General features: G+C 44.7%; 1 protein-coding gene across 2 annotated transcripts; it reads right to left on the bottom strand.

Moving 5' to 3' along the window:
* Positions 1–557: 557 nt before the first annotated feature.
* dock5 (dedicator of cytokinesis 5) lies at positions 558–22,924 on the bottom strand. Of its 2 annotated transcripts, none has more exons than XM_062562449.1 (51): positions 22,777–22,924; positions 18,284–18,367; positions 17,991–18,031; positions 17,843–17,898; positions 17,470–17,566; positions 17,176–17,324; positions 16,907–17,042; positions 16,664–16,821; positions 16,185–16,266; positions 15,462–15,591; positions 14,786–14,858; positions 13,637–13,779; positions 13,362–13,487; positions 13,100–13,224; positions 12,619–12,717; positions 12,203–12,275; positions 11,996–12,099; positions 11,590–11,770; positions 11,251–11,348; positions 11,066–11,155; positions 10,705–10,805; positions 10,473–10,607; positions 10,241–10,356; positions 9,849–9,915; positions 9,512–9,618; positions 9,232–9,368; positions 8,486–8,581; positions 8,201–8,299; positions 7,755–7,925; positions 7,524–7,624; positions 7,381–7,439; positions 6,965–7,119; positions 6,755–6,840; positions 6,018–6,174; positions 5,870–5,910; positions 5,698–5,788; positions 5,447–5,566; positions 5,095–5,184; positions 4,586–4,690; positions 4,223–4,364; positions 3,690–3,771; positions 3,499–3,583; positions 3,289–3,375; positions 3,033–3,209; positions 2,867–2,950; positions 2,640–2,777; positions 2,242–2,414; positions 1,940–2,087; positions 1,556–1,715; positions 1,231–1,349; positions 558–1,106 (listed from the first exon to the last, which is right to left on the bottom strand). In XM_062562449.1, the coding sequence occupies exons 1-51, from the start codon at positions 22,817–22,819 to the stop codon at positions 1,005–1,007; spliced, it is 5,619 nt and encodes a 1,872-aa protein (XP_062418433.1). In that variant the 5' UTR covers positions 22,820–22,924; the 3' UTR covers positions 558–1,004. The 2 variants fall into 2 exon arrangements, with proteins under 2 accessions (XP_062418433.1, XP_062418434.1); XM_062562450.1 differs by having other exon boundaries at positions 1,940–2,084.
* Between the last annotated feature and the right edge of the window lie 63 nt (positions 22,925–22,987).

Raw genomic sequence — 22,987 nt, 5'->3', positions numbered from 1 at the left:
TTAGCTTAGCATTAGACTGGAAACGTATTGCATGTTCAATAAACTAGTGTTTCCAGTTGTTATGCTTTGCTAAACTTAACGGCTGTTAACTCCAGCTACATATTTACAACACGGACGTGAGCGTGATATCCATCTTCTCTCGGCAACGGAGTGTATTTCCCAAAATGTCTCAAACTATTCCTGTAAGGGAAAATTGACTTCCACTGAAAACCAACATCAACGTGATGCAGTTTGGAAGCATCAGTTACAGTATTTAGTTCATAATAAACATAAAAAGAAATGCTATTCTTCAACACATTCATTAATGCCATCCAGTGTCTCTAAAACATTGTGGTTGGAAAATTGATCATAATGTTTCACACAAAATAATGTTACATTTCAAAGTTACATTCTGTACATTGTATTCCCTGCATTTGATAAAGTTTGACATGTATCCAACACAGCTTTGTCTTTTTAAAATATGAAACAACGGTAAACAGCTTGGGGAAAAAGAAGTCATCCAGTGTTCCTTTAGCTCATAAAAGCTAAATTCATAAAGGCTAAATATAAGATTGCAGCATTGGTCATTTGTTTTCCCTGCGAGTGATAAGTCGACATATTGACTTAAAAAAAAAAAAGCATATAAAGTTTCAATAACTCAAAAAGCACAGGAATTCAAAGGATATGCTGGATACGGTTGAAGAGGCCTTATGTACCCTAAATCACACAGTATGTCCCCTTTTGCACAGCAGTAGCCTCGTATGATAATAATGCCTCATACAATATAATCTTCTTTGTGGCTTAAAAATTAAACATCAGCTAAAACTTGAGAACAAATGGACCGCTTGGAAGAATTTAGATACTTGCCTCAGAAAGATGTCTCCTTCCCTGCAAATCCTGCCTACATCCCACATGGATGACACTGCATCTGTGGCGTCTTCAGGATGCCGAAAATGAAGCTGCACTTTAATCACAGCAACATCAGAAAATAAGTGGAACTTTGAAGCCTGTGTGTGGCTGTGCACTTAGTGGGGGGGGTGTTCATTTGTGGGGAGCATCGACTTCCGAGTTTTCGGAGGCGGAGGGGGAGGCTTGCTCTCTATTTTCATTGGTAGCGGAGGAGTGAACTGCAGGGGGGGGTGGGGAAAGAAAAAGTTCATGTTGGGACATCAAATCAGAAGAAGGAAAACAGAATATTTGAACGTTTACAGATCGTTAAATATGCATTAGCAAGGGGCTGCTGAGATGTACCTCTGTGAAGAACCCCGGGTTGTCAATCTCGTGCGGGTGTTTCTTCGGAGGCATAGGTGGGGGGGTGTCTGTGGTGTCTGTGGTATTGACGTCGTTGTCACTGAGGAGCGATGAATAGCCTGCCATGGGAGAGAAGAAACAAATGCATTTCATACCGCGTGCATCTGCGAACATGCCTCCTCGCGTGTGTCTGACCTGATTATTACACACCAAATTGCGGTATTCTTCCCCTTTTTCAGGTGTGCGAGGCGTACTTTTAAGTTACACTAAAACGACGGCATGCAGTGGAGTGTTTATCGGAGCACTTGATTTTTGTGCCACATACTGGAGCTGCGGGCTGCGCAAGGCGTGTGTGGAGAGGCCGGTAGCGGGCTGAGAGGGTTCGACAAGCCGAGCTGGGATGAAACACCATGGAACAGGGAGAGGGTAAGCCGCCGGTCCCCCAATTGTAAACTCTTGGGTCTCTGCTGCCTCTCTGAAGGAGTCTGGGAAATAACACAGGAAAGCAAAGATAAGGTTTTTTTTGTAAAACAGTCAAGTACAATAGACCGACTCCCAATTCACAACTGAGTAACAGAAACTCAATATTGGGAGGATAGGGTCTCGTAAGCAGCTTATAAAACAACCTGGGGGGGGGGGATTGTGTTGTCACAGAAAGGAAAATAGCAAATATAGCTTATAAAAATATCACCTGGACATGAGGCCTTACCTCGTCTGCATCTGACTGCCTCTCCAGTAGGACCTGGGATTTGCTGACGCTCCATTCCTTCCTGTTCTTTCTAGCAATCCTGTTGTCTTCCTCCGAGCGGGACAGAACGGAGGCCCTCCGATCGCTGGGGCGGGACAATAAGGAGCTGCTTGTGAATGACCGGGCGCGGGAAAAGAGATGCAGGGTGAAAATACAATAATGAGGTCATTTTAATTGGAAACTATGAAATCAAAATTAGCAAAATTAGCGTTTCGCGACGGAGACACATGGGAAGATCAAGGGGGAGCGTGCGTGGTACTGACTCCTGGGAGGAGACGCAGGAGGGTCCATCTGAGGATGCGGAGCCGCTGGAGAGACCCGAGGAGGCGTTGGAGAGGGTCGAGATAGTAGACATGCGACGCAGGGTGGAGGACAGGATGTAGGGCATCACGGCGGAGCCCACGCGACTCTTCTTCCTCTCCGCGAGAGAGCAGGGCTGGAGCACACAAATGGGATTAAGCGTCAGCGGGGGGGATCTTGGCAGAGGAGGAGCACAATGACGGGCGAAACTTGGGTCGCAAACGGACAAGCCAGAGGAAGATTTATGCGCCCGGCGCGCACTCTGCTTTGAATGAGGAGCCTTTGATAGGAAGGCAAGAGGGCCGATAGCTTTAAGTTGGCACCCTCTTACAATCAATTGAGTTTGCGTCTGGCAACGCACCAAGGTTATGACGCCGTAATGCTTCTCCACTTTCTCCCGAAGGTCTCGAAAGCAAGTAACCAGGCGGTTGTGCAAGGGCTTCAGCTGCTCAGTCGTCTTCTCCCCGTGGATGCGAATCCCATCTGCCAAGAGAGGGATCTAGAGGGGAGGACGGGCACTTTAGTAAAGCAAAACATGTTTCCGCTTTAAGGGCCAGTGTCAATGACAATGATGGCGGAAGGATTTACCTGCAGGGCGATGAGCTGTTTAAGGACCTCAATGCGTTCGTGATCCTCTGGGTGCCCTTGGATGTAGGTCTCTGTGAAGAATGCCTGAAGAGGATGAAAAGCGGATACACATAAGGGCAACTACAGTTATATGATCATCATATAATATAAGTGTGTTTTGGCGAACCTTCTCATAGTTGGAGAAGCCGCCCATGACAGCAGGGTCGACAATGCCGCTGAGCATCATGGACAGCGGGTTGATGGATAACGAGAGATCGCAGGCTTGCTGTTGCACGAGGTTACTCAGCTTCTCATTGGCCATCTCCATGGTCTCTATGGCGTTCGCCAAAGGACTGATCTCCTCCTGCACATCAGGAGAATAATGAATTATAAACAATTATGTTAACAAATAACCCAGTTTAACCATCAAGTTGGGTCCTTACCACTGAGACAGATTTGATTTCGAACCATTTCAGAATCCCTGGGAAGCGATAGGCTGTAATGTAGGTCGTTCTCTCGATCCACATGGTCTGTATTGCAGAATAAACAAAATATTAAGGTGGGCTTTTATTTCAGAATAAGGGAAAGCCAGACACTGTCGTTAATACTTTTACACATATTAGAACTTTCAATTAAATTAAAAAATGACTCACTGCAAATTCATTGTCTGGATCCTTTTCCCCTTTCCTGAAGGGCCTGGAATACTTGAACTGATCCACTTCATTGGTTCTGTAATAGCTGCACAGGAACAGGCACATGGTGATGCAGCAGTTTGACCAGAGAACTATGAATACTAAAATAGTCGGGAGAAGTCAAATAAAACTTTAAGTGTTCATTTACGCACTTTAATATCTGTTCAGGAACTCCCTTGTCTTTAAACTGGAGCGGCACGGTCAGAACGGGCTTGACAGTAAAGCACTGGATGTCTGTGAAGTTGAGCTAAGGATAAGACCAGGAGTAGTGTGGAGAAGCAGATCAAGCAAAGTTCGGGATCATATTGTTGAATGTGAAATTGTAAAACAAGTTTACGGCCATTCTAGCAGCTGTCACTCTTTACTTAGTACTTAGGCGAAAAATTTTGACTTCAGCATGCAAACTCGAGGAAAACATGCTGATATTTAGCCAGTTTTAGGTTTTCCATGTTCACCATTTAATTTGTTGCATGATTTAAAAGTTTCAGACACTTCAAATATTTAGGTATTTGGGACGGGAATGAGTGTATACCATTCTATCCATGACAATGTATCCAGTAGTTGTCGAGATATTGCACATTAAAAGCAAAATGTTAACCCCACTGCATTCTCTTGAGCTGTGCTGCTACCACAGCTTGATGAACAAATCCTCTTTGTGTGGCTTTGTATATTTATATATGGATACACTGTCCGGAGGAGTTGCTGATGTCATCTCCAGGGGGCGCTGTGCTGGTCATCCTCACTGCGTTGGGGAACTGAGAGAGCAGCTTCAAGCTGAAGTCTTCCAGCCACTCGTACTCCTTGCCTCGGTAGATGAACATCTTGTTCTGTGGCAGAACATTTCAGTGAGCACAAAGCAAGTTATTTTCCATATTACGTGAGAGGAGTGCTCATACAGCACCCTGACTGCAAGTTTTCTTGTGGCATCAATAAGCCAATCAGCTTTATTGACATCATTGCACATGGCATGTATTTCGAAAAAAAGCCAGATCATTACATGTGCAGCGTGCAGGTGTTTATTTATTGAAATAGGTAATCATTTCCTCACCCTGAGGAACGTGGGGAATCCAAGGCCGTAATAGCCCACAGCAAAGTACTCTGGCTGTGGCCGCATTGCGTGCATTATATTTTGATAGAACTGGGCTTGCTTTTTCTGTGAGAGAGAACAAAGACGGTAAGACTTGATACACACTGTCTGTTAATTATTGCCAAAAGCAAATGGATTTTAATAACTTCTTAAAAAATGAATGTGGTCTTTTTTTCAGTCATTATGAGAAAAGATTATTAGAGCCCCATCAGATTAGATTTTAACATACCTTATTAGTAAATTCTTCATAATAAATCAATTCTTTTTCAAACATTTTCTCTCAACAAAGGGCACTCAGCCTTATACACAATGCATGTCCACTATAACTCATTCAAATCATTTCTATATTTTGGATGAGGCTTTCAAAATAAAATAATTTTGGTTGTTTTCATATCAGTGTGAACAGCATCCTTTTTCAGAGGCTTTCGGCGCATTCAACAGGCTCGATTAAAATTCACACGTCCACTTACCAGCAGCTGGCTTAGCTCCATGAAGTCAAACATGTGACTCTCATGCATCTTGGCCAACTGCTTGCCCAGCTCAATGGCCTTCTCCCACATCTGAAAAGACATGTGCATTGCTCATTTGAAAGGCGACAGAAAAACAAAAACACAGGAGCACGAGTCTCACTCAGCCATCTGGCTCCCACGGCTGTCCTCAGTGAAACCCTCGCCTCTCCGCCTCAAGGCGCCCAGTGAGAGAATTTAATACTGAGACAACATAGAGCTTAAGTAACTTCCCCACCGGTTTCACAATGCTAACTTCCATGGCAAACGGATTATGCAAAATGAAAAAAAAGGCCATCCGGCAGTTCATACTGACCTTGCCCTTGTCCAAATAACATATGATCTCCTGGATGAGCCTCTCCTTCAGCTCCTGTTGGGTCCACACATGCTTCCCGTCTCCAGGTATCAGATGAGGTGCGCAGGGTTTGTCGGACCACTGGGGTAGGAAATTACCATAAAGTGACATTTAGGTGAACATTTAGAAGCAGGTAGTACAAGTACTTAAATAGCTCAAACATAAAAAAAAGGATCTCTATGCAGTGAAAAAGACTTAGATGTGTCAGAAACCTCCAGTAATTCAGCATGGAGTAGCAGAGTGTAGGACGCCTCCGTGTAGTTCTCACAGTCCAGGTGCAAATCTCGCAGCTTGTACAGGTACCTGGTTACAAGAGCACGTCAGTGAGACACAGTGATCTTTCTGGTCCAGGGACAAGATGCTCCGCGTCTCCTCCTAACTCACCGGATGTAAATGTCTTCCCTCTTTTTCTCTTTGTAGAAATTCTACAAGAGAAAAATATCTCAAAATGCATGCTCTTGAAAACATTTTCTCTGAAGTAATCGCCCTTGTGCACATGCACAAACTGTGTAAATAGAGGCACACGGCATACCAGCACGTTGACGGTGCAGCTCATGCGGTACTCGGGGCTTTCGTCATGTGTGATGGTGCGGTACGCCAGGAGATTCTCCAGCAGGCTGCTCAGCAGCAGAGCCAGCTCCTCTCCGGACTGTGACAGGTATCTGTGCCGTCTGCAGTGTTCCAGCAACCTGCACATACAAAAGAAATATATATTTAGCTACACAAAAGCTGCAAAGGGCCAGTTCAAAGCCGGCCTCCTGATTAGCACATTCAAATAAATGTTAAATCTAAATGTGTTTAGATAGGGTTATCTATTTGATTGGTGGTTGCTTTCTTTTCTAACACAATGTCTTGCCCTTTATGCCTCCTTTAGGACTTTTTGTATTTTGGAAGCTCTGAACAGCACACAGAACCGACCAATTTCTGATGGGTGTGTTGTACTACTTAAAGGGGATAGCTTGATTTGGTTGAAGTCGGTTAGTATGAAGTAATCATTCAGTGTTTTTCCTAGAGCACAAAAACAAAGCATTATATTATACATTAAAGCGTATACAATATATTTCAAGCTGCCCCTGTACACAGCAGTGCACTGCGTTGTTTCCTTGCCAGTACCTCTGTCAGCCTTTCCAAACAGGGAGCATAGAGGTCGTAATCTACTGTAAGTGATGTACTGCCTACAGCACAGAAGTATATAACCCAACTCCACTATGAAAAGGATCTTGAATATTCCTTTAATCAACTTCAAGAGAACCCTCTAGTCTGCCTTACGTTTTCTCCAGCAAGAGTTTGTACTGCTCATCCCCTCGGCCTCCTTCCACCTCTTGGTCCAGTTTTGTTATCAGTTCGTTCTCAAACTGAAAAGATAATCGGGGGAATAAAAAAGAGACACACCATCATACACATTGCATATGGTGATGCTCAACAGAGAGAAGCTCCAGTTGAATTTAAAAACACCAAAATTCTGAAGCAGCTTTGTACCGTTTCAAACGTGCGTGCGGGGCTGAAGTTGTGCTCACACTGCATCATATCAAAGAAGATGGGGATGGTGGCTTTCCTCAGCTCCGGCTCCGGCACCAGAGTGACCTCCAGAATTGGCCCGACCATCGCTGGGATGAACTTCATTTTGTGGGGGCCTGAGGGACAACAAATGATTATCACACAGATATATCAAAGTGTGATTGGAGAAGGCAATACACTCCTTCCTCGTTTCTAAATAAACAAAGGACGAATCTAATAACGTGGTAGACAAAAAAGCAACACACTGTGAAACCGTATAATAAAAAATATTATCTTGTTTTTCCCCTTATTTCCCCGCATTACTGGCAGCTACTGAATAAACAATGCTACAAACTCTAAGATAATAGCAGCAGTATCAGATGGTGCAAAATACTCACCGAGATTGTACCACATATCTCTGATCTTAAACCCAATAGTCTTCCTCATGTCTCCATATCTGTGACAAATTCAAATTAAAGGACTGTTAAATCAACTTTTCTCGAATTAAATAATCTTTTTGATGAGTTGTAAATGATCTCACTTGTTCAGTATCTTATTTCGTTTCTCTTGAGAGAAGGATTCCAGCTGCAGTGTCTTGTGGGTGAGGAACGCCACCGTCAAATGAAAGTAGTTATTCCAAAGCTGCGAGGGAGTGCAGGGTTTTCAAATATTAATACCATAATTACCTTCTCATAACACCAGCTTTTGATTTTGTGGTAAATAAGCAATGTAACCTCAACCCAGGCAGGGGGGGGGGGGGACAAATACATACCTGCAGTTCAAAATGTGCCTGGTCCAGAAAATACATGTTGAGGACGTCCGAATATTGTCCGATGGCCCTCAGGAAGACCTTCATCTGCACAAGGTTCATGATCATCCAGTCAGCAGGGAAAACGTCTCCCATGAGGTCCTTAAACATGAGAAATGTCTCCATGAGGAAGTCCTGAGGGAAGCACAGAAAAAAAACATTAATGCAAGTGTGTGCACGCTGCCGCCTTATCCAAAGCACCGCTGCTCCTTGCAAGACATACAGGATTTTCCCACGGCATAATGGAGGGCCACAGACATCCTCATCATGTCAGTCCTATCCATTAATGAAATGCCTATAATCAATATCCCCTTGAGGAGCAGTAAGTGGCCTGGGTGGTTTTATGTCTGTTATTGATGAGATGTTTCAGGACAAGATGTGGCCGCCAGGGGACGAACCGGGACACTTACAATGATATCCTGTCTCGTCTTGAAGGTGCTGATGTAGTGGGCGTAATGCATGTCATCCATTTGCTTCAGGATGGCCGTCATGCAGGCGAGATAGTGGCCCTGCAGGAGAGAGGTCAACTATCACTCACAGGATATCACACGTCCCCTTGTTGTATTTCTGTTGTTGACGCGTTTGGTTCCCTTCAAAGATTGGTAAACTAATTACGATTTGGTTGTTGTCAAACCAAAAGTGATTGTCAGGACACAGCCGTCATATTTCAGCTGTAACACCAAGTTGTGTCTTACGATGAGAGGGGAGGATCTGTCCATGCTAATGACGGTGCGATTGACCCTGCGGAGTAGCCGCTCCATGATCAGCTGAACGTGCCCTCTGGTTGGACCCTGCACAGAGAGAACAGCCTCAGGCACAATTTGAAACACAGTCAAAACCCAGTGACACAGATTTGCTACAAAGTGTTGTCAGTATCATCGGGTGAGTTCAATCACATTACCCCAAAAAAAGACTAGCCGGGGTATTCCTTGTGGAAGCATAACACCCAAAATTCCATTCAAATCCATGGGTGGTTGCAGAAATCACTGAGAAATATATTTATATAATTAAGCAAATATAACCAAGCATGACTAAATAAGCCAACCACTTATCCATTTTGAACTGTTTAGCAGCAAGCTGAAAAAGCCCAAGTGGGGGTGCCCAGATGTTCCTCTCTAGCTTTGTCCTTCAGCTCCACCATGGGGACAACTTGGTGCCACCATCCCAGATGGGATACGTAATTCCTGCAGCATGCTCCAGGTCTGCCCTGGGGCTTCCTTCCAGTTGGATTGGCCCAGGAAACCTCTAAAGAGAGGCCTGAATCACCGCTATTGGTTATTTTTCAAGCACAACAGCAGCAATCTTACTCTGAGGGCTGAGCTTTCTACCTCAGTCACGGCGAGCTCAGACACCCTGTGGACTAAACAGTTTTTTTTTTTGTTGCTCCTTATAATCACAATATCAAGCACGCTAGAGGTAAAGGGACATTTTCACTCCTCACCACATCCTTGCGATCCAAGTTGTCCAACACTGTGCTGAGGAGTTGTGCACAGGCCTCGTGGTCTGGCTTACTGGAGTGGTCGTCCAGCTGCCCGCTCAACTGGTCAGTGACAAGTGGAAGAAGCCCATCTCGACAATCTGCAGCAACAGCGCAAAATGTCCATTTATTGGAGCTGTTCTGACAAACTTAAATCCAGGTGTAATGCACAGCATTTTTTTTCATCCTCCTTCATCTTGTGTGAAATGTCATTATGTGGTTTTGAAGCCTCAAGGACTCCTACCTGGCTGCCTGAAAAGGTCACTCTCCACCATTTTACACATGCAGCCCAGCTTCTGACGCACAAGCTGCAAGTCAGGAATGCTCTCGATGAACTTTGCGAGTAGAACGCTGACAGGAGAACGAAAGAAAGCCAAAATAGCAGTTATGACAATTTGAATCCTATTCACATGTAGTGATTATTGTCACGGGGAACTAATGAGCAGCACATACTATGACAGGTAGATATGACAGCAGCAAGAATCGGGAATAACTCCTCCTTTACTCAAAAGCAAATATGATAATTTGCACTGAGTCAGGCAATTATCATTTCTTGCTGTGAAAGACCTCTGGAGAGTTACCTGAGCTCCACGGGATCAAACACAGTCTGGATGTCATTGATGATGCTCGGGAGGTATTTCAGTATTGCTCCCTGAAAAAGTAAAGAATCAGGTCTCATCAAACTGAAGCACAGGAATGTTTTTCATTCTAGTAAAACAAATTCCCCCCGGAGTTTTTCTTCAGCTTAGAGACTGCAAACAAGGATTTCACGCTTGATATAAAGGTAGTTTGTAAAACCTTAAAAATAACTTCTCCGTAACACATTTTCACAGCAGCACTACCAAAGTAATTTACCATGTTAAGACTGACCTGCTCCATTTTACTTTTACCTACCAGCTACACTATTTCCACATCCATTTCACTTGTAAAAATAAAATAAAATGCACACAGATTCTGGGCACAAACTTTCAACTTGCCTTTATCTTCACTCCCTCGTCCAGCGGTCTGTCCATCAGAGTGTTAAAAGATAGGAAAAGGGTGCGAATGGAGTTCAAGAAAGCGTCGCCATCCTCAACGTTCGCATTGAATCTGAGAAAGAAGGCCATGCATTGCATCAAAGGAAATCATCCTTGAGAGGAACAACATGAGACATGAGCAACGTGAGAGGGGAAAGTGGATTGTTTTGCATGGAGCGCCTCAGATACCTGAGGTAGAGGACCCGGGACTTCACAATAAACCTGAACAGGTACTTAAGAGCTTTGAGGGCTGCATAGAGCCTCTCGGCCAGAGCAGGCTCCTCGGCGTGGCCCACGTAGTAGTTAAGCACCTTCGTCAGCTTCCTGAAAAGGTGAGTGAGTCAGGCGTCAAAGTCTGCTGGTAATTTGGGTGTGGGTGTAGAAGAACTGCTAAAGGCCCACTAAAAATAACCAGCCTCACATGTAAGCCAAAGTGGCACTGAAGTGCTTGTTGATGTAGGTTTCCAGGACCGGATTGAAGTGCTGGAATTTTATATCACCAATAAGTGTGATTATGAATACCTGGTTATAGACAAGAGGAGAAAAGCAATTCAGAGCAAAGCCCAAGTTGATACGACAAACATATTCTGAATATCACTTAATCCCAACCACATTTTATTTTTGATAAAAACCTTATTTTTAAAATTATATAAGGTCGGCTTCTGTTCAGCAATAGCCGGTTTAAACTATAACTTTTTGGCATGACATGTCTGACCTGTCCTTAACACATATACACTTCAAAAAATCCACAAAACCTTTGGCCTGACAAAGGAAATACTAACCAGGGCATCAAAAACCAGAGTATCATACGTGTCCTTCTCTGAGGTCTCCATCATGATGTTGAACAAGGCATCAAGAGTGTCTTGGAGAAACTGTGCATGAAAAAGAAAGTTGTTACAAAAGTGCATTTAAAACAACATATACAATATACATCAGCGCATGACTTATTCAGTGCAGCAGAACTCACTTTGACGATCTCCGCTCCCTCGACTTCCATCAGCCTCTGCAGAATCTGGACCAGGTCTTCAGGTTTAGACCGCCAGTTCAACAGCCCGAGTAAATCCACTGGGGAAAAAGAGGGAAACAGATGGGCACACATTCAGTAGGGGCTCTGTTCCAAAATGCATGTTAAAAGCCTACAATTTCCCCATAAATCTAATTAGATCGAAATCCACCATCGTCCAAGCTTCAGCAGTTTATTAACCACAATAATCAGCTTAATACGTTTCAAGGAAATCTATGTGGAGGGAACTGAACCCCTTTATCTGCTGTACAATCTGTGCGTATAAATGGCTCCTCGTGGTACCGTTCTGGGTGAGTTTAGTGGAGCAGGTGAGCGTGGCGATCTGGAAGCTGTCTTTAGTCACAGGAATCACTCCTGAATGGTGGAACTGCTTCCCTGTTTGCTTCTCCTTTTCCTCCACTTCAGCCCAGGTTGCTGGCAAGGTGAGGTAAACCTTCGCATCCTCTGTCTTTTTCACATCAGCCTAAGAAATTCATAAAATGGGGAATGAATCATGAAGCATATTGATTGGTGGAGATCTAATTTCATATTTATTGATTGAGGAGAGATTTGTGCATAATCCATCCACCCACTGTCACTATTCAAGACACCCGTTTTTATGTTATTAGATCAAAACCATCTCATGCCTATTTTGAAGAGAGGGGCAGTGAATCAAATTTTATACAAACCCATAAAACTGCAGCAGTACCTTATAGACGATAAGTTCATGCCTGCCATCTTTCAGCGTCGTCCCGTCTGTTCTCATGAGCCGGTCGAAGGCCATACCGAAGGGCTTCTCCGATTTGTCCCGGGCTGAAGGACACACCGGAGCATGAGATGGGACAACTGACAGTAGCTGTGTTTAACATGATGGCATGATGGTGTTTTCACACAATTGAGAGAGAGAGTCACTCACAGTCCTGGGAGGATCTGTGTCGAAACAACACCCTGAGGTGACAGCGGCAGACGTCTTCGATGGGAATCGTCACCTTGCGGGATAGAGAGAGAAAAGTAATGTAAATACAGGATTACATACGGGGGAAGAAATGCTGTTCTCATTTGTATGAGTAGCACAGCCTGAGCCAATTTCATTCCTAGAAGATGAATTCATTGAAGAACTAATTAAAGTTCCTGAAAATTGCCCCCCCCCCCACACACACACACACACACACTTGAAAATGGGTGGAATTAAAAAAGATATATAAATCAGGCAAATCGTTTGCCCGACCCCCCCGCCCCCCCCCCCAGAGTTATAAACCTTGGGGAAACACTGACATGAAATACATGGTGGAGGCACTAGTCTGTAGATGTGGATCCTTGGTAAACGCTTACCTTCACCGTCTCATTCCAACATGGCTGCTTCACCTGGTAGTAAATTACAGACTTGTACTCTGTGATGCCATCATAACCGGCCCCAGGAAATATCACTTTCTATGGAAACAGAACAAAGGGTATTGTTTGCGTGAGAGGAACTAAATCACTCAATACAAGGAACAGCTTAAGCTTGTGTCAATTAGTTGGGCAGGTATTTGGTTATAAACAAAAGAACAATAGATGTGTGGAAAAATGTTCACACAATGATGGCACAAAAGGAAAGGGGATAAACAACGTCAGGAGGATTTTTAATCCCGAGGCCATGAATGTCTTTACAAAACATCGTGGGGCAAAACAATTTTGGCCGGCTAGAAATAACAGCATTTAAAACAGAATTACAAGAGTTGTAATAAGCGGATGGTTTCACAGTTAGTCAGTCCCAAAGGGAATAATTAGAAATAAACCAAGATGAGATGATGCGTTTACTGCTCTATTTTACCTCCATGGGATTGCCTTCATTATCATGCACACTCAGTATGACCTCCACATTTTTCGGGGTCTTCTTTTTACCACGGTCAAACTCTCCCTGCAGCAATGTTACGTAAATATCATTCCTCACGATTCCTGGGGAAAGGACAACAACAGATGATCAGGAGGATGCGCTGAGAATTTACAAAAACCTGTCGCGGCGTAAGTAATTCAAATGAACACGACCGCGTTGTCTGTCGGGCAATGCCCAGCAACATAGATTTTCAATCCACCTGGGAGGATGATTTCCGGAAAGCCCATTTTCCTGACGATAGCAGTGCTGCGGTCAACTAAGTGGGGGAAGTCCTTCCTGACTTGGCCAAGGTCCCCTGCGAGCAGCTTCAGAGTCACAAACAGCCCTGGCAGCAAACATGTGAATAAATTCAATGAGGCAAACACCAAAAGGACCCCCTCTGTAGACTTCTCGCACATCATCTGTTCCCGTCGAATCAGAGAGGTCGATTTAGAGCGCCCTCTGACATGACAGAGTCTGAGCACTCCGTTTTACCCTGGCCCTTGTGATTGACCTCCCGCGTCGCGATGACTTTGTTGAAGACAGCCGTGAGTGGCTCGTTCTCTCCTATGACTCGAGATGGGATGAGCGGAGACATGATGAGCTGCCGCTGACGGATGTAGGTTTCCATGGCTATCCTGAGGAAAAAGCACCATGGCAGGGATAGGTGACAAAACAAATGGACAGAAGAGCTGCAGAAGGCAGTGTGAGGCTTTTCTGGATCTCCATCATTTTCCCGCCGCACCTCCCACTTATTTCAAGAGGCAACAATAGTGCAAAGTAACACAGTGCAAGTACGAGACTTACTTTTGACTTATGAGTTACATGTTATGACGGCCTTTTGCTAATTGCTAATTAAGTCAGTATAAAACTGTGAATTGATGTGGCTAGCAGCAGTGTTTCAGCTGTCAAATAAAGTGTTCTGTGGAAATTCTAATCTTAGAAATAAACACTTACACAGTGTCCATTGGAACATTCATCTATTTTTGTTAGCAATTTTTGATCACACAGTACATTTTTATCAGTGGCAAAATGAATATATATTCATGAAGTTATTGAGGCTGCAGACAATATTGGGAAACACACTTGGACAATGAGCATTTCTTAAAGAGCAGAGAACAGTATGTCCCAGGAACGTTTTGTCACTGTTACTCAGGAAACACCAAATATGTGCAAACAGAAACCATGCTTCAGTCTGGAATCGTATATTAGCTCTCAAGATATAAAAATTCAAAATGCTCCTGTGTTCCAGGTTAGGAAAATGTCATAAAAAGGTATGAGCCCCGATAACTATTCTATCCCACAAAAACTATTTGGTCTCTACTTCACACAGAGGAGAGACAAATAGAGGTTAAACATTTGGAACATTTGGTTTAGATGTAAAGAATCAGCCAAGATATTTTTGGTGCTCTTCCATCTAAGGACCCCATCACACCACACACCCATTTTGCATGTGATAGGAAAATGGCTTTGAGGAGAGTTAAGAGGTGTGTTTTTTTCATATTTGTCCTTGAAAAGTTCAACTGAATCTATTAAAAAGATGAAAAGCAGTATGAAAACACAACTCGGGTCTTGTTCCACGTGAGAAAACAAGGTTGGGTTTTTTAACAGTAAAAGAAGTGTGACGACGTCAAAGAGACTCACTGCTGAAAGGGGATGAAATGCTGTTTGTCCTCATCGTCGGTTTTGCCATGGGCGATATCTGTGATGTCCATCACTGGAATGACAAGAGACCATCACAGTAAGGCAGCAGACTGTTGTCAAAGATAAGCTAATTCACCAGATGCAATAACGTTTAAATCTTATTTCCAAAGCAACAGCAAACCCGGTATGCACTAGCTTTGATAGTCTCTAAAGTTAATTCACTCACTAAATCTCTTTCACCTGTTGCCTGGCAGAGCAACCAGCCTGGAAACACAGAATGAGCGTTCTTGATGTCTGAATTGTTTATTCCACTCAGCTCTTCTACAAAAGTGATTTCTTTTTTTTTTGGCTGAGAAAAATGCAACCTCTTAGAAAAAGCGTTTGTTTCTAACTCTGTTTCCAGTCCATTTGCTGGAACACCACAGGAAACCATTCCTCATCAAATCCAATAACGACCTGGCCAAAAACATAAAGGCCGGGGCTAAACCAATTCCCCCGACTCCTTTGCCAAGGCAGAGTGGAGGCATTTTCTAAGTCAGGAAGCAGGTGTGTCCATTCCACTCAGCGCATGGATCCTTCACGTTTACACCTCCGTGGATGTACTCATGCAACTAGAACACCAGAAATGAGTCGCATTCATTTTGTTGTGTTGACTTCCGTTTGAGGAGCAGCTCACCAGCCACACCGAAGGGTCTCCTTAGTCCTCCGGTGTGTTTCTTGCCCTCTTTGAGTTCCATGCTGCCGACTCTGATGATCTGACACACCAGGAAGACCCGCTGTCGCATCAAGTCACTGCTGCTTAGGTCCTGGATCCAAGGACAACCATAAAGATGATACGTCATGGCATATTAAGAGATTCAGTGGATTACGTACAGAAAGCCAGTGGACTGTATGCATCCCTATCCTTTCATGATGTGCGTTCATATGGCCACATTCGTGGACTTGATGGCAAATATTACGGAATGAAAGCCTCAAATGAACCCTTAAGAGTGTCACTATCCAGCATCTTCTGTTATTCAGGTCAAATGAGTCTTGACTTGTGTGCTTTGAGGAGGTTAATAAAATGATTAAATTTCAGCTATTTGCATTGATGTGTCTTAATCATATTCTGAACCACTACTCCTGGTAGCACACACGCAGAATAACACAAAGAGATGTTTGGAAGGCACTACTGGCTCGGTCATCAACATAAACAGCAGCGACATAACGAAAGCAGACGCATTCAAATTTTTTAAGATGTGCAGTGAATATGAGCTATTCAAATAAACTTTCAGCAAATTATGAATTATCCAGAGGCAAATTATCTTCTTTGCCACAGAATTCAGGCAGCGTCTGGATTGCTCAAATCCGAAGCAGGGAGAATAGGGGGGAATACTTTCAGTTGCCTGGGGTCAGTTACCGTGAATAGGGCTGGCAGGTTGTTTAGTTTTTCAATTTCTTTAGGCATCCCCATACTGTCCCAGCGCACCAGGAAGTTCTCACTGCATGAATTTGAATAAAAATCACAGTTAGACGTCACATTATCAAAAGGCATCAGCAAAATTACAAAACCAGAAAATGACTAATGTAAAAACTTTGCATTAGCTGTTATACCGGATTGAATTATGAATGTGAGAAACATTCAAAGATGTGTGCATATGTTGAATAGCAATAATGTGCGATCCATTGATACATGTTTCTCAAAGCAGACAGGCAAGCATGCATTAATGAATGAAATACAGCCATCATTAATGGTACTAGTCACACTTTTAGTGTTCCTGCAAGAAAAGTCTGCTGTGATGAAGGCCATCTGTATTTATACTCGCCCTTAGCAAGCATGGCGGGGTAAAGTCAAGGCAAATTGGCTTTCAAGTTGTGGGGTTTAGCAAAGGGTCAAACCTGATGAATTCCGACTGGTCGGGGTCATACAGAGACATGAGGAGCTCAGCGTCTTCTCCGATGTTGCATACAAAGTTCTTCAGGTTCATGAGTAGACTATAGGTGTGCACCGTACTGAACAGGGTCTGACGCTGCATTTCCAGGTTTTGTAGTCGCGTCTGCAGAAAAAAGCAAAGCAGGTATTATTTTAAATCAATTGCTAATTTGAATGACATTTTTAATATGGCCGAATGAAAGGCATGCCTTCTCTTCTTGTATCCTGTCATCGACGCTGCGTGAGGCGGTCTCGTGTGCCCGGAACAGACTGACCGTACTGGTCTTGTCGGGATCCAGCGTGTTTCCCGCTTCATCTCGCACCACCAGGTCCAATCCAAGAATCCTGAGCAGTACAGACGATCAAACCGCCCCGATTGGATTTACAGACACACAATCTCAGCGAATAAAATGTTTTCCGAGGGCGTCCGAGTCACAAGGCCATCCACTGCGGTACAAGAGGGCAGCATGATTCATACCGGTTTCCGTAATCAATCTTCGCTGTGACTTTCTTTTTGAGTTCCACAAGGTCATCTTTGGGCAGCGTTCCCGACACTATCTGAGATCGATATTCGATGAGGCTGTAGGCCATCTGCTGAACACCTCTGAACAGGGTTGCCTTGTTCGCCTGTCAGATAAAAGATATGCCCACGTACACATATCCTTCAGAGGTATGGAAATAAACACCAACGAGTCAAAGTGATGTGAATTACAGCAGGAATGTGTGCAGTACAAACGGGGAGACTCTTGGGAGAGAGGTAATCGACACATACCACATACAGCTTCTGCCATATCTGTGCCCATTCCCTCAGAGTAGCACCGAGCTCCTGCACCAGGGGCAAGTCCGCAGGAATAATTATTTCCTGTTGGCTACCGGGCGCAAGGAGAGAACAATGAGATCCTTGGAAAAGTGGCTCGTCTATCACAGATCATGTCACATCGTTTCCACGGACGCCGGTGCATTTGTAATGTGTGATAAATAGTTGGATGGTTTCCCTACACAGCAGAGAAAAGCATAACTTAATCTGCACTTATAGTAATTACAAGTGCGCTGCTATGTTATTGGCAAATGACAAGGCGGGGCCGCAAACCAAAAGCAAAGTGGATTATCATCACGATGATATGTTTACTGATATGTGATCTCACCCCGTTCCCTCAACCGTAGCCTGCTTCAAGTGGATGTAGGAAGATGGAAAAATGCCCTGAAGACACAATGAGGCAAAATCAGCATATATATTCATCACAGCATTGGTTATGAGGGTAATAGAGGACAAATGATGAATGACGTTCTTGCCTTCTGGGATTTCTTGCGCAGCCTGTAGCCCCTGTACCAGCCTGAGAAAATAGTTATAACAAGAGAAACATGTTACCATGAGGGAGAGGAAGGGGACGACCCGAGGAGTGGGGACAGTCCGTCCTGTAAGGAGGACAGTCCGTCCTGTAAACTCATTTACATTATTAAGCATAGCACCTGAACTAGACCAGACTAGATTAGTCCAACGTTTGGTTTGAGTTCCTGTGTCGGCCTGCTTTACAGAAGTAAAAGAGGGATGTGTTAGGGCCTGTTGTTTGTTCGGGCTTGCTCACCTTCCAATTTCTCAAGTATGTGCACCGTGTCCCCCACTTGAAGACACAGCTCCTGCTCCCCACTGGGCTCGTAGTTGTAGATTGCTGAAGGAGTAAAGTAGTCAAACGTAGCGTCATTATGACAAAAAGAGAAAAGCATTCAGTAAATACTGTTAGCAAAGAGAAGACAGTTTGACTGATGAGATGGTTCCTACTCATGGTCCAGTGGGTCAAGGAAAAAACCCAAATTTCTATTTGATCACTTGCTGCACAAAGGACGCAAGTCTGTTTCTGAGTAAAAGTTCTGGATCAGAGGTTTCAGTTTTCCTTCCAGGAAAAATAAACCAATTGAACCTCCTTGTTGCAGAACTTGGACTCGAAAGCGACGAGGATCTTGGTCTTTGATTTATTCCTCGCCGTTCTGCCGTTTGAAAGCGCGCACTGCATACGTGAGCAGCCGGCGCTGTGTGACTCAAGCCTTTAAAGCGTTTCTGACGAATCCTAATTGAAAGATGCCCTCAGGCTGTGTGTAAAAAGTAAATTGACTGGAGCAGGCAGCTTCAGAGCGAAAAACAGAGAGGAGCTAGGGCTAAAAAAGGTGATGACATCACATCCTCTTGCTGATATCATCACACCAATGTGGCCTTTGGTCAATAGTTACAATCCGCAGGTGGTGTTTCCTCCGGCTCACCTGCGGACCCTGCCCTTCACTATAGTTTTATTAACCCAACTACTTTTTAACTCTCTTACCAGGACACACATGGGAGGGTTCACACAGGCTGTACGTCCGACACACACACACACACACACAAAGGGACACACCTATGTACACACAAAACCACAGAGAAGTTGCAAAAGAGAAACCTTGGCAAACAACACCGTGGCAAAGGTCTTCACCTTGACTTGAGAGAGCGGCAATTGCGAGCAGCCACTCAGAGAGTCAGATAGAGGAACCCATGAGCTGAGCTCTGCCCCGACTTGCATGGTGAAAACGCTCGTTGCCAGAGGCTAGATTTCACAGCGCGCTCCGACTGGCTCGGCTTATCGCACCTCAGTCTGAATACCAAAACGTAGCAAAACACTGGATGAAGCGCTCTCTCTCTCTCTCTCTCTCTCGCCTTCCTCACAGACAGATTTCCCCAGCTTTTCATAACACACCCTTTGCCCATGCAAAGGATACCGTGAAACAATTAGCTCCCCGGAGCTCTTAAAATATTAGGTCACAGTTGGCTTTTGTTGGGTATCACCTGCACTAGTGAGAGCCGCTGAAACCTGTATGGGTTCAGAAATAATCCATCTTCAAAGCCGCTTATCTTTCATACAGGGTCGTGGGGAGGGGGTGCTGGAGTCAGTCCCAGGTCAGATCGGGGCGAGAGACGGGGTACACCCTGGATCGGTCGCCCGTCAATCGTTGGGCTAACAACCAATCACACTCACATCCGGACCTTCTTGCTGTGAGGCGAAAGCGCCGACCACCGAACCACACTGTGAAACGAGGTTTCCTCATTTGCGTGTTGTGAACATTATGATGAGCGGGGAGGCTAACTCAGAAACATGCTCTGTTGTAACACACAGTGCTCAGAAAGAATGTGTGAGACCAAAAAAAAAAAAAAAAAAGAATATTAGAAATGATTTGTGATCGTCACCACGGTCCATTCCCCGGCTTGACACAGCGTCCCCGGCCTGGAAAAAAGGGGGTGGCAACGCGCCAATGGCAGGCAGGTGACGGTGCCCCACTGTGTTTAAGTTAAAGCGACAGTCTGGGCCTTGGCAGCACCGCTCACCCGTGTACGTCTCCAGGACGAGCCATCTTCCCTCCCGAATGCACAGCCTGAAGCCACTGTAGCTGAATTCAGAACAGCCCTTAATCTGCGTAGGTGCGAAGTTAATGAGCATGCTAATGTTGAATCAAAGTCAGCCTGGTTCCCTCTAAATGATTTATCTCAGAGGTGGATTAGGCAACAATTAAAGAACATCACGGCTGAGCAGTTTGAGCAGCTGCTGGCGGCTCATCAAAGGTAACGCCGTTTCAATGAGAATCCATTGTTCTCGCCACTGGCCTAATATGAAAGTAAAACACAGACAAGGGCTCAAAGTTGTGGACGCGATAACGCACAGACAGACAACTTGAGAAAAGATGGGAGACATAAGACACATTTAGCATGCGATTTAGAGAGTCCATCATTTTGGGATGAATTTGTAATTGTCTACCATTCAGTGATTCAAATGTACATCTTGTAAAGCTGGTCATGAAATAAAAGAAAGGTCTATTAAACTTGTTTTTTGAGTCAGGCAAGACGTTTCCAAACATAAAAGCTTCAGTGGAAAATCCTTTTTCCTCCTGTCTGCCGTCTAGACAGCCAGAGACAATCTGCAGCCCTTAAAAGTGTGCTCCAGCTAATAAGTCCGTACAGGTTATCCATAAATCAGAAAGCTAATTCTAAAGTTCAACGCTAATCGTCCAAAGGGATGGAAGTAGAACGTCGTCTTTTAATTCTGCTTGAAACCCAGCTACAAAGAATTTCCTTATCCAAAGAAAACCAATGTCTTGGTTCCTAAACAACTGCTCTGAAAGGATGTCACTTAAAAGTCACGGCTGCCCATAAAAAATCATCAGCTCGGCGTTTCCAACCTGCGATCCTGCTGCCAGCAATCAGACACGCCATTGATTGTTTTGTTAATAAGACGCCCACGCGGCACGAAAAGACACCTGCGGAGCAAACGCTTCAACGCATTCGCACATATTGAGACTAGTGATGATTATAAGAAAAATGTCCAATGTCGGTTCAACGGGCGCTTCAGGCCGTGCGGCTCCAGCGGCAGAGAGCGTTCGAGCAGAGGTCGTCCCGCTTAGAGAGAGGAGAACCGCCGAGGTCCACCAACCACACGTCTACCTAACTCCCGCCATTGGTTTTCCTTCACACAACGTTTTGATGTCAGTGGCAGACTTTCAGCAGCCTCCTTAGCGACTCCCCTGTAGAGACCCAGAAAGAATAATACAGAACGTTGTCACATTTATGGTGAACCTCTACACCCCCTCTTAACAGGTCATTTGGCTTCCACTTAAAACGTGATTACTGTTATTCGACAGGGGCATCAGTTACAAATGTTTAATGTTGTACATTGACACCATCAATACAAATGTCCGGCTCCATCTGGGCTTTGTGCATGTATGTATTTACAGAGAGCATGCCCTGAAATCTAATGAAGCCATGGACCTTGTTCAAATAATGCAAAAACAGATGTGCAGTGAATTAAACTCAACAAGTTCTCCGCCAACTGGATTCAACTGTTCATTTGAGCGAAATATTGGGAAGCTATCCATGATGGTGTAACAAATGAACCATTAAAAATTGTGTTAATATCTTAAGCCCCATTCAATCCACATTTCCCTGTTAGCAAGACATAACTGATATTATCAGAAAAGACATCTTTCATCTCATAATGTAGTTGCCTGTATTTGGGCACAGCCTGGGTTGACTAATCAGATTAAGTACGTGAGAACTTGCGCAGGGTTTCGATGACATTTTAAGGATTACGTCCCGTTTCTATGGCGAATGGCAGCACAATGGCAAAGTTTACACCATCACACTGAGCAACACCTCTAAAAAAAGATTAACACACAAAAATAAAAAACTCAACTTCAGCTGCAACAACAAGGTCATAACCAAGTGGGTAGCGATGCATACCAACCTGCATTTGTGGCCTAAACATGTTTTGGTCACAACAGAGCACACAGAGAAAGTTGTTAGAGGGGATTCAGATTAGAGCGACCTGTGCTCTGGATTAAGGACTACCTGGATTAGGTGCATTCACAGTGCAGGGTTTTCCTCAAGTCTAACGGTGCGTGCTGCACCAAAGGAAACCCCGACCACGATCTAAACGTTGCGTGGGTTTCCCCCCCCCGCCCCCCCCTAAGGGTGCGTGGAGGACAACCTGACGAACACACAACGGGGCCCACGCGAACGAGACGGGACGGGGGCCACACCTTGAAGAAGCCTAAAGGAACATTAAAACACGAGCACGCCGCCCTCTTACAGTCACAGCAGCGGCCCCCCGTGTGGGGCCCAACAGGAGCCCTCGGTGTGTGTGCGTGTGTGTGTGTGTCTGTGTGTGTGTTAATTCACTTTAACTTCCAGCAGAAAGCTAATAGCGAAGGTTAAACACATCAATACCCGGTATGCAGCCCCCCCCCCCCCCACACACACACACACACACACAGACACACACTATGGACAGTTACATAAGTGTAACGAACCGCCGAAGATCTCCCCGGGAATGTAAACAGCGACTGGTCCGTATTAATAACTAAGTTGCAAAAAAAAAGTTTGAAACCGACGCCGAGGCTCCGGGTTCGATGCCCGCCGATGTGTCAACAACAACAACAACAACAACAAAAGTCTCCAATAAGTTGTGTCCAAACTCTCCTCTTTAGGAGTTTTGCGTTTATTTGAGGGTTCACTCGGCGAGCCTCCCACCAGCAAAACGCGCGCAGCAACAATTGGGAAACTTACCGACTCCATACTTTTCTTTTTTAGTCGGAATCCAGCGGGTCATTTCGTGGGGGGGGGGGGAGAAGACGCGAAGCCGAATGAATAAATAACTATGTACAGTTGCCAAACGAGGACGGGCGGTGCAGTCCTGCTCGAGCTCTACAGTTCCGCCATCATGACTAGTGAACGGGGAGGAGGTGGGGGGGGGGAGGAGGAGGAGGAGGAGGAGGGG

The sequence above is a fragment of the Pungitius pungitius genome, chromosome 5, assembly GCF_949316345.1.
Source record: "Pungitius pungitius chromosome 5, fPunPun2.1, whole genome shotgun sequence".
Lineage (NCBI taxonomy): Eukaryota > Metazoa > Chordata > Actinopteri > Perciformes > Gasterosteidae > Pungitius > Pungitius pungitius.
This window is presented reverse-complemented; position numbering and strand designations above follow the sequence as displayed.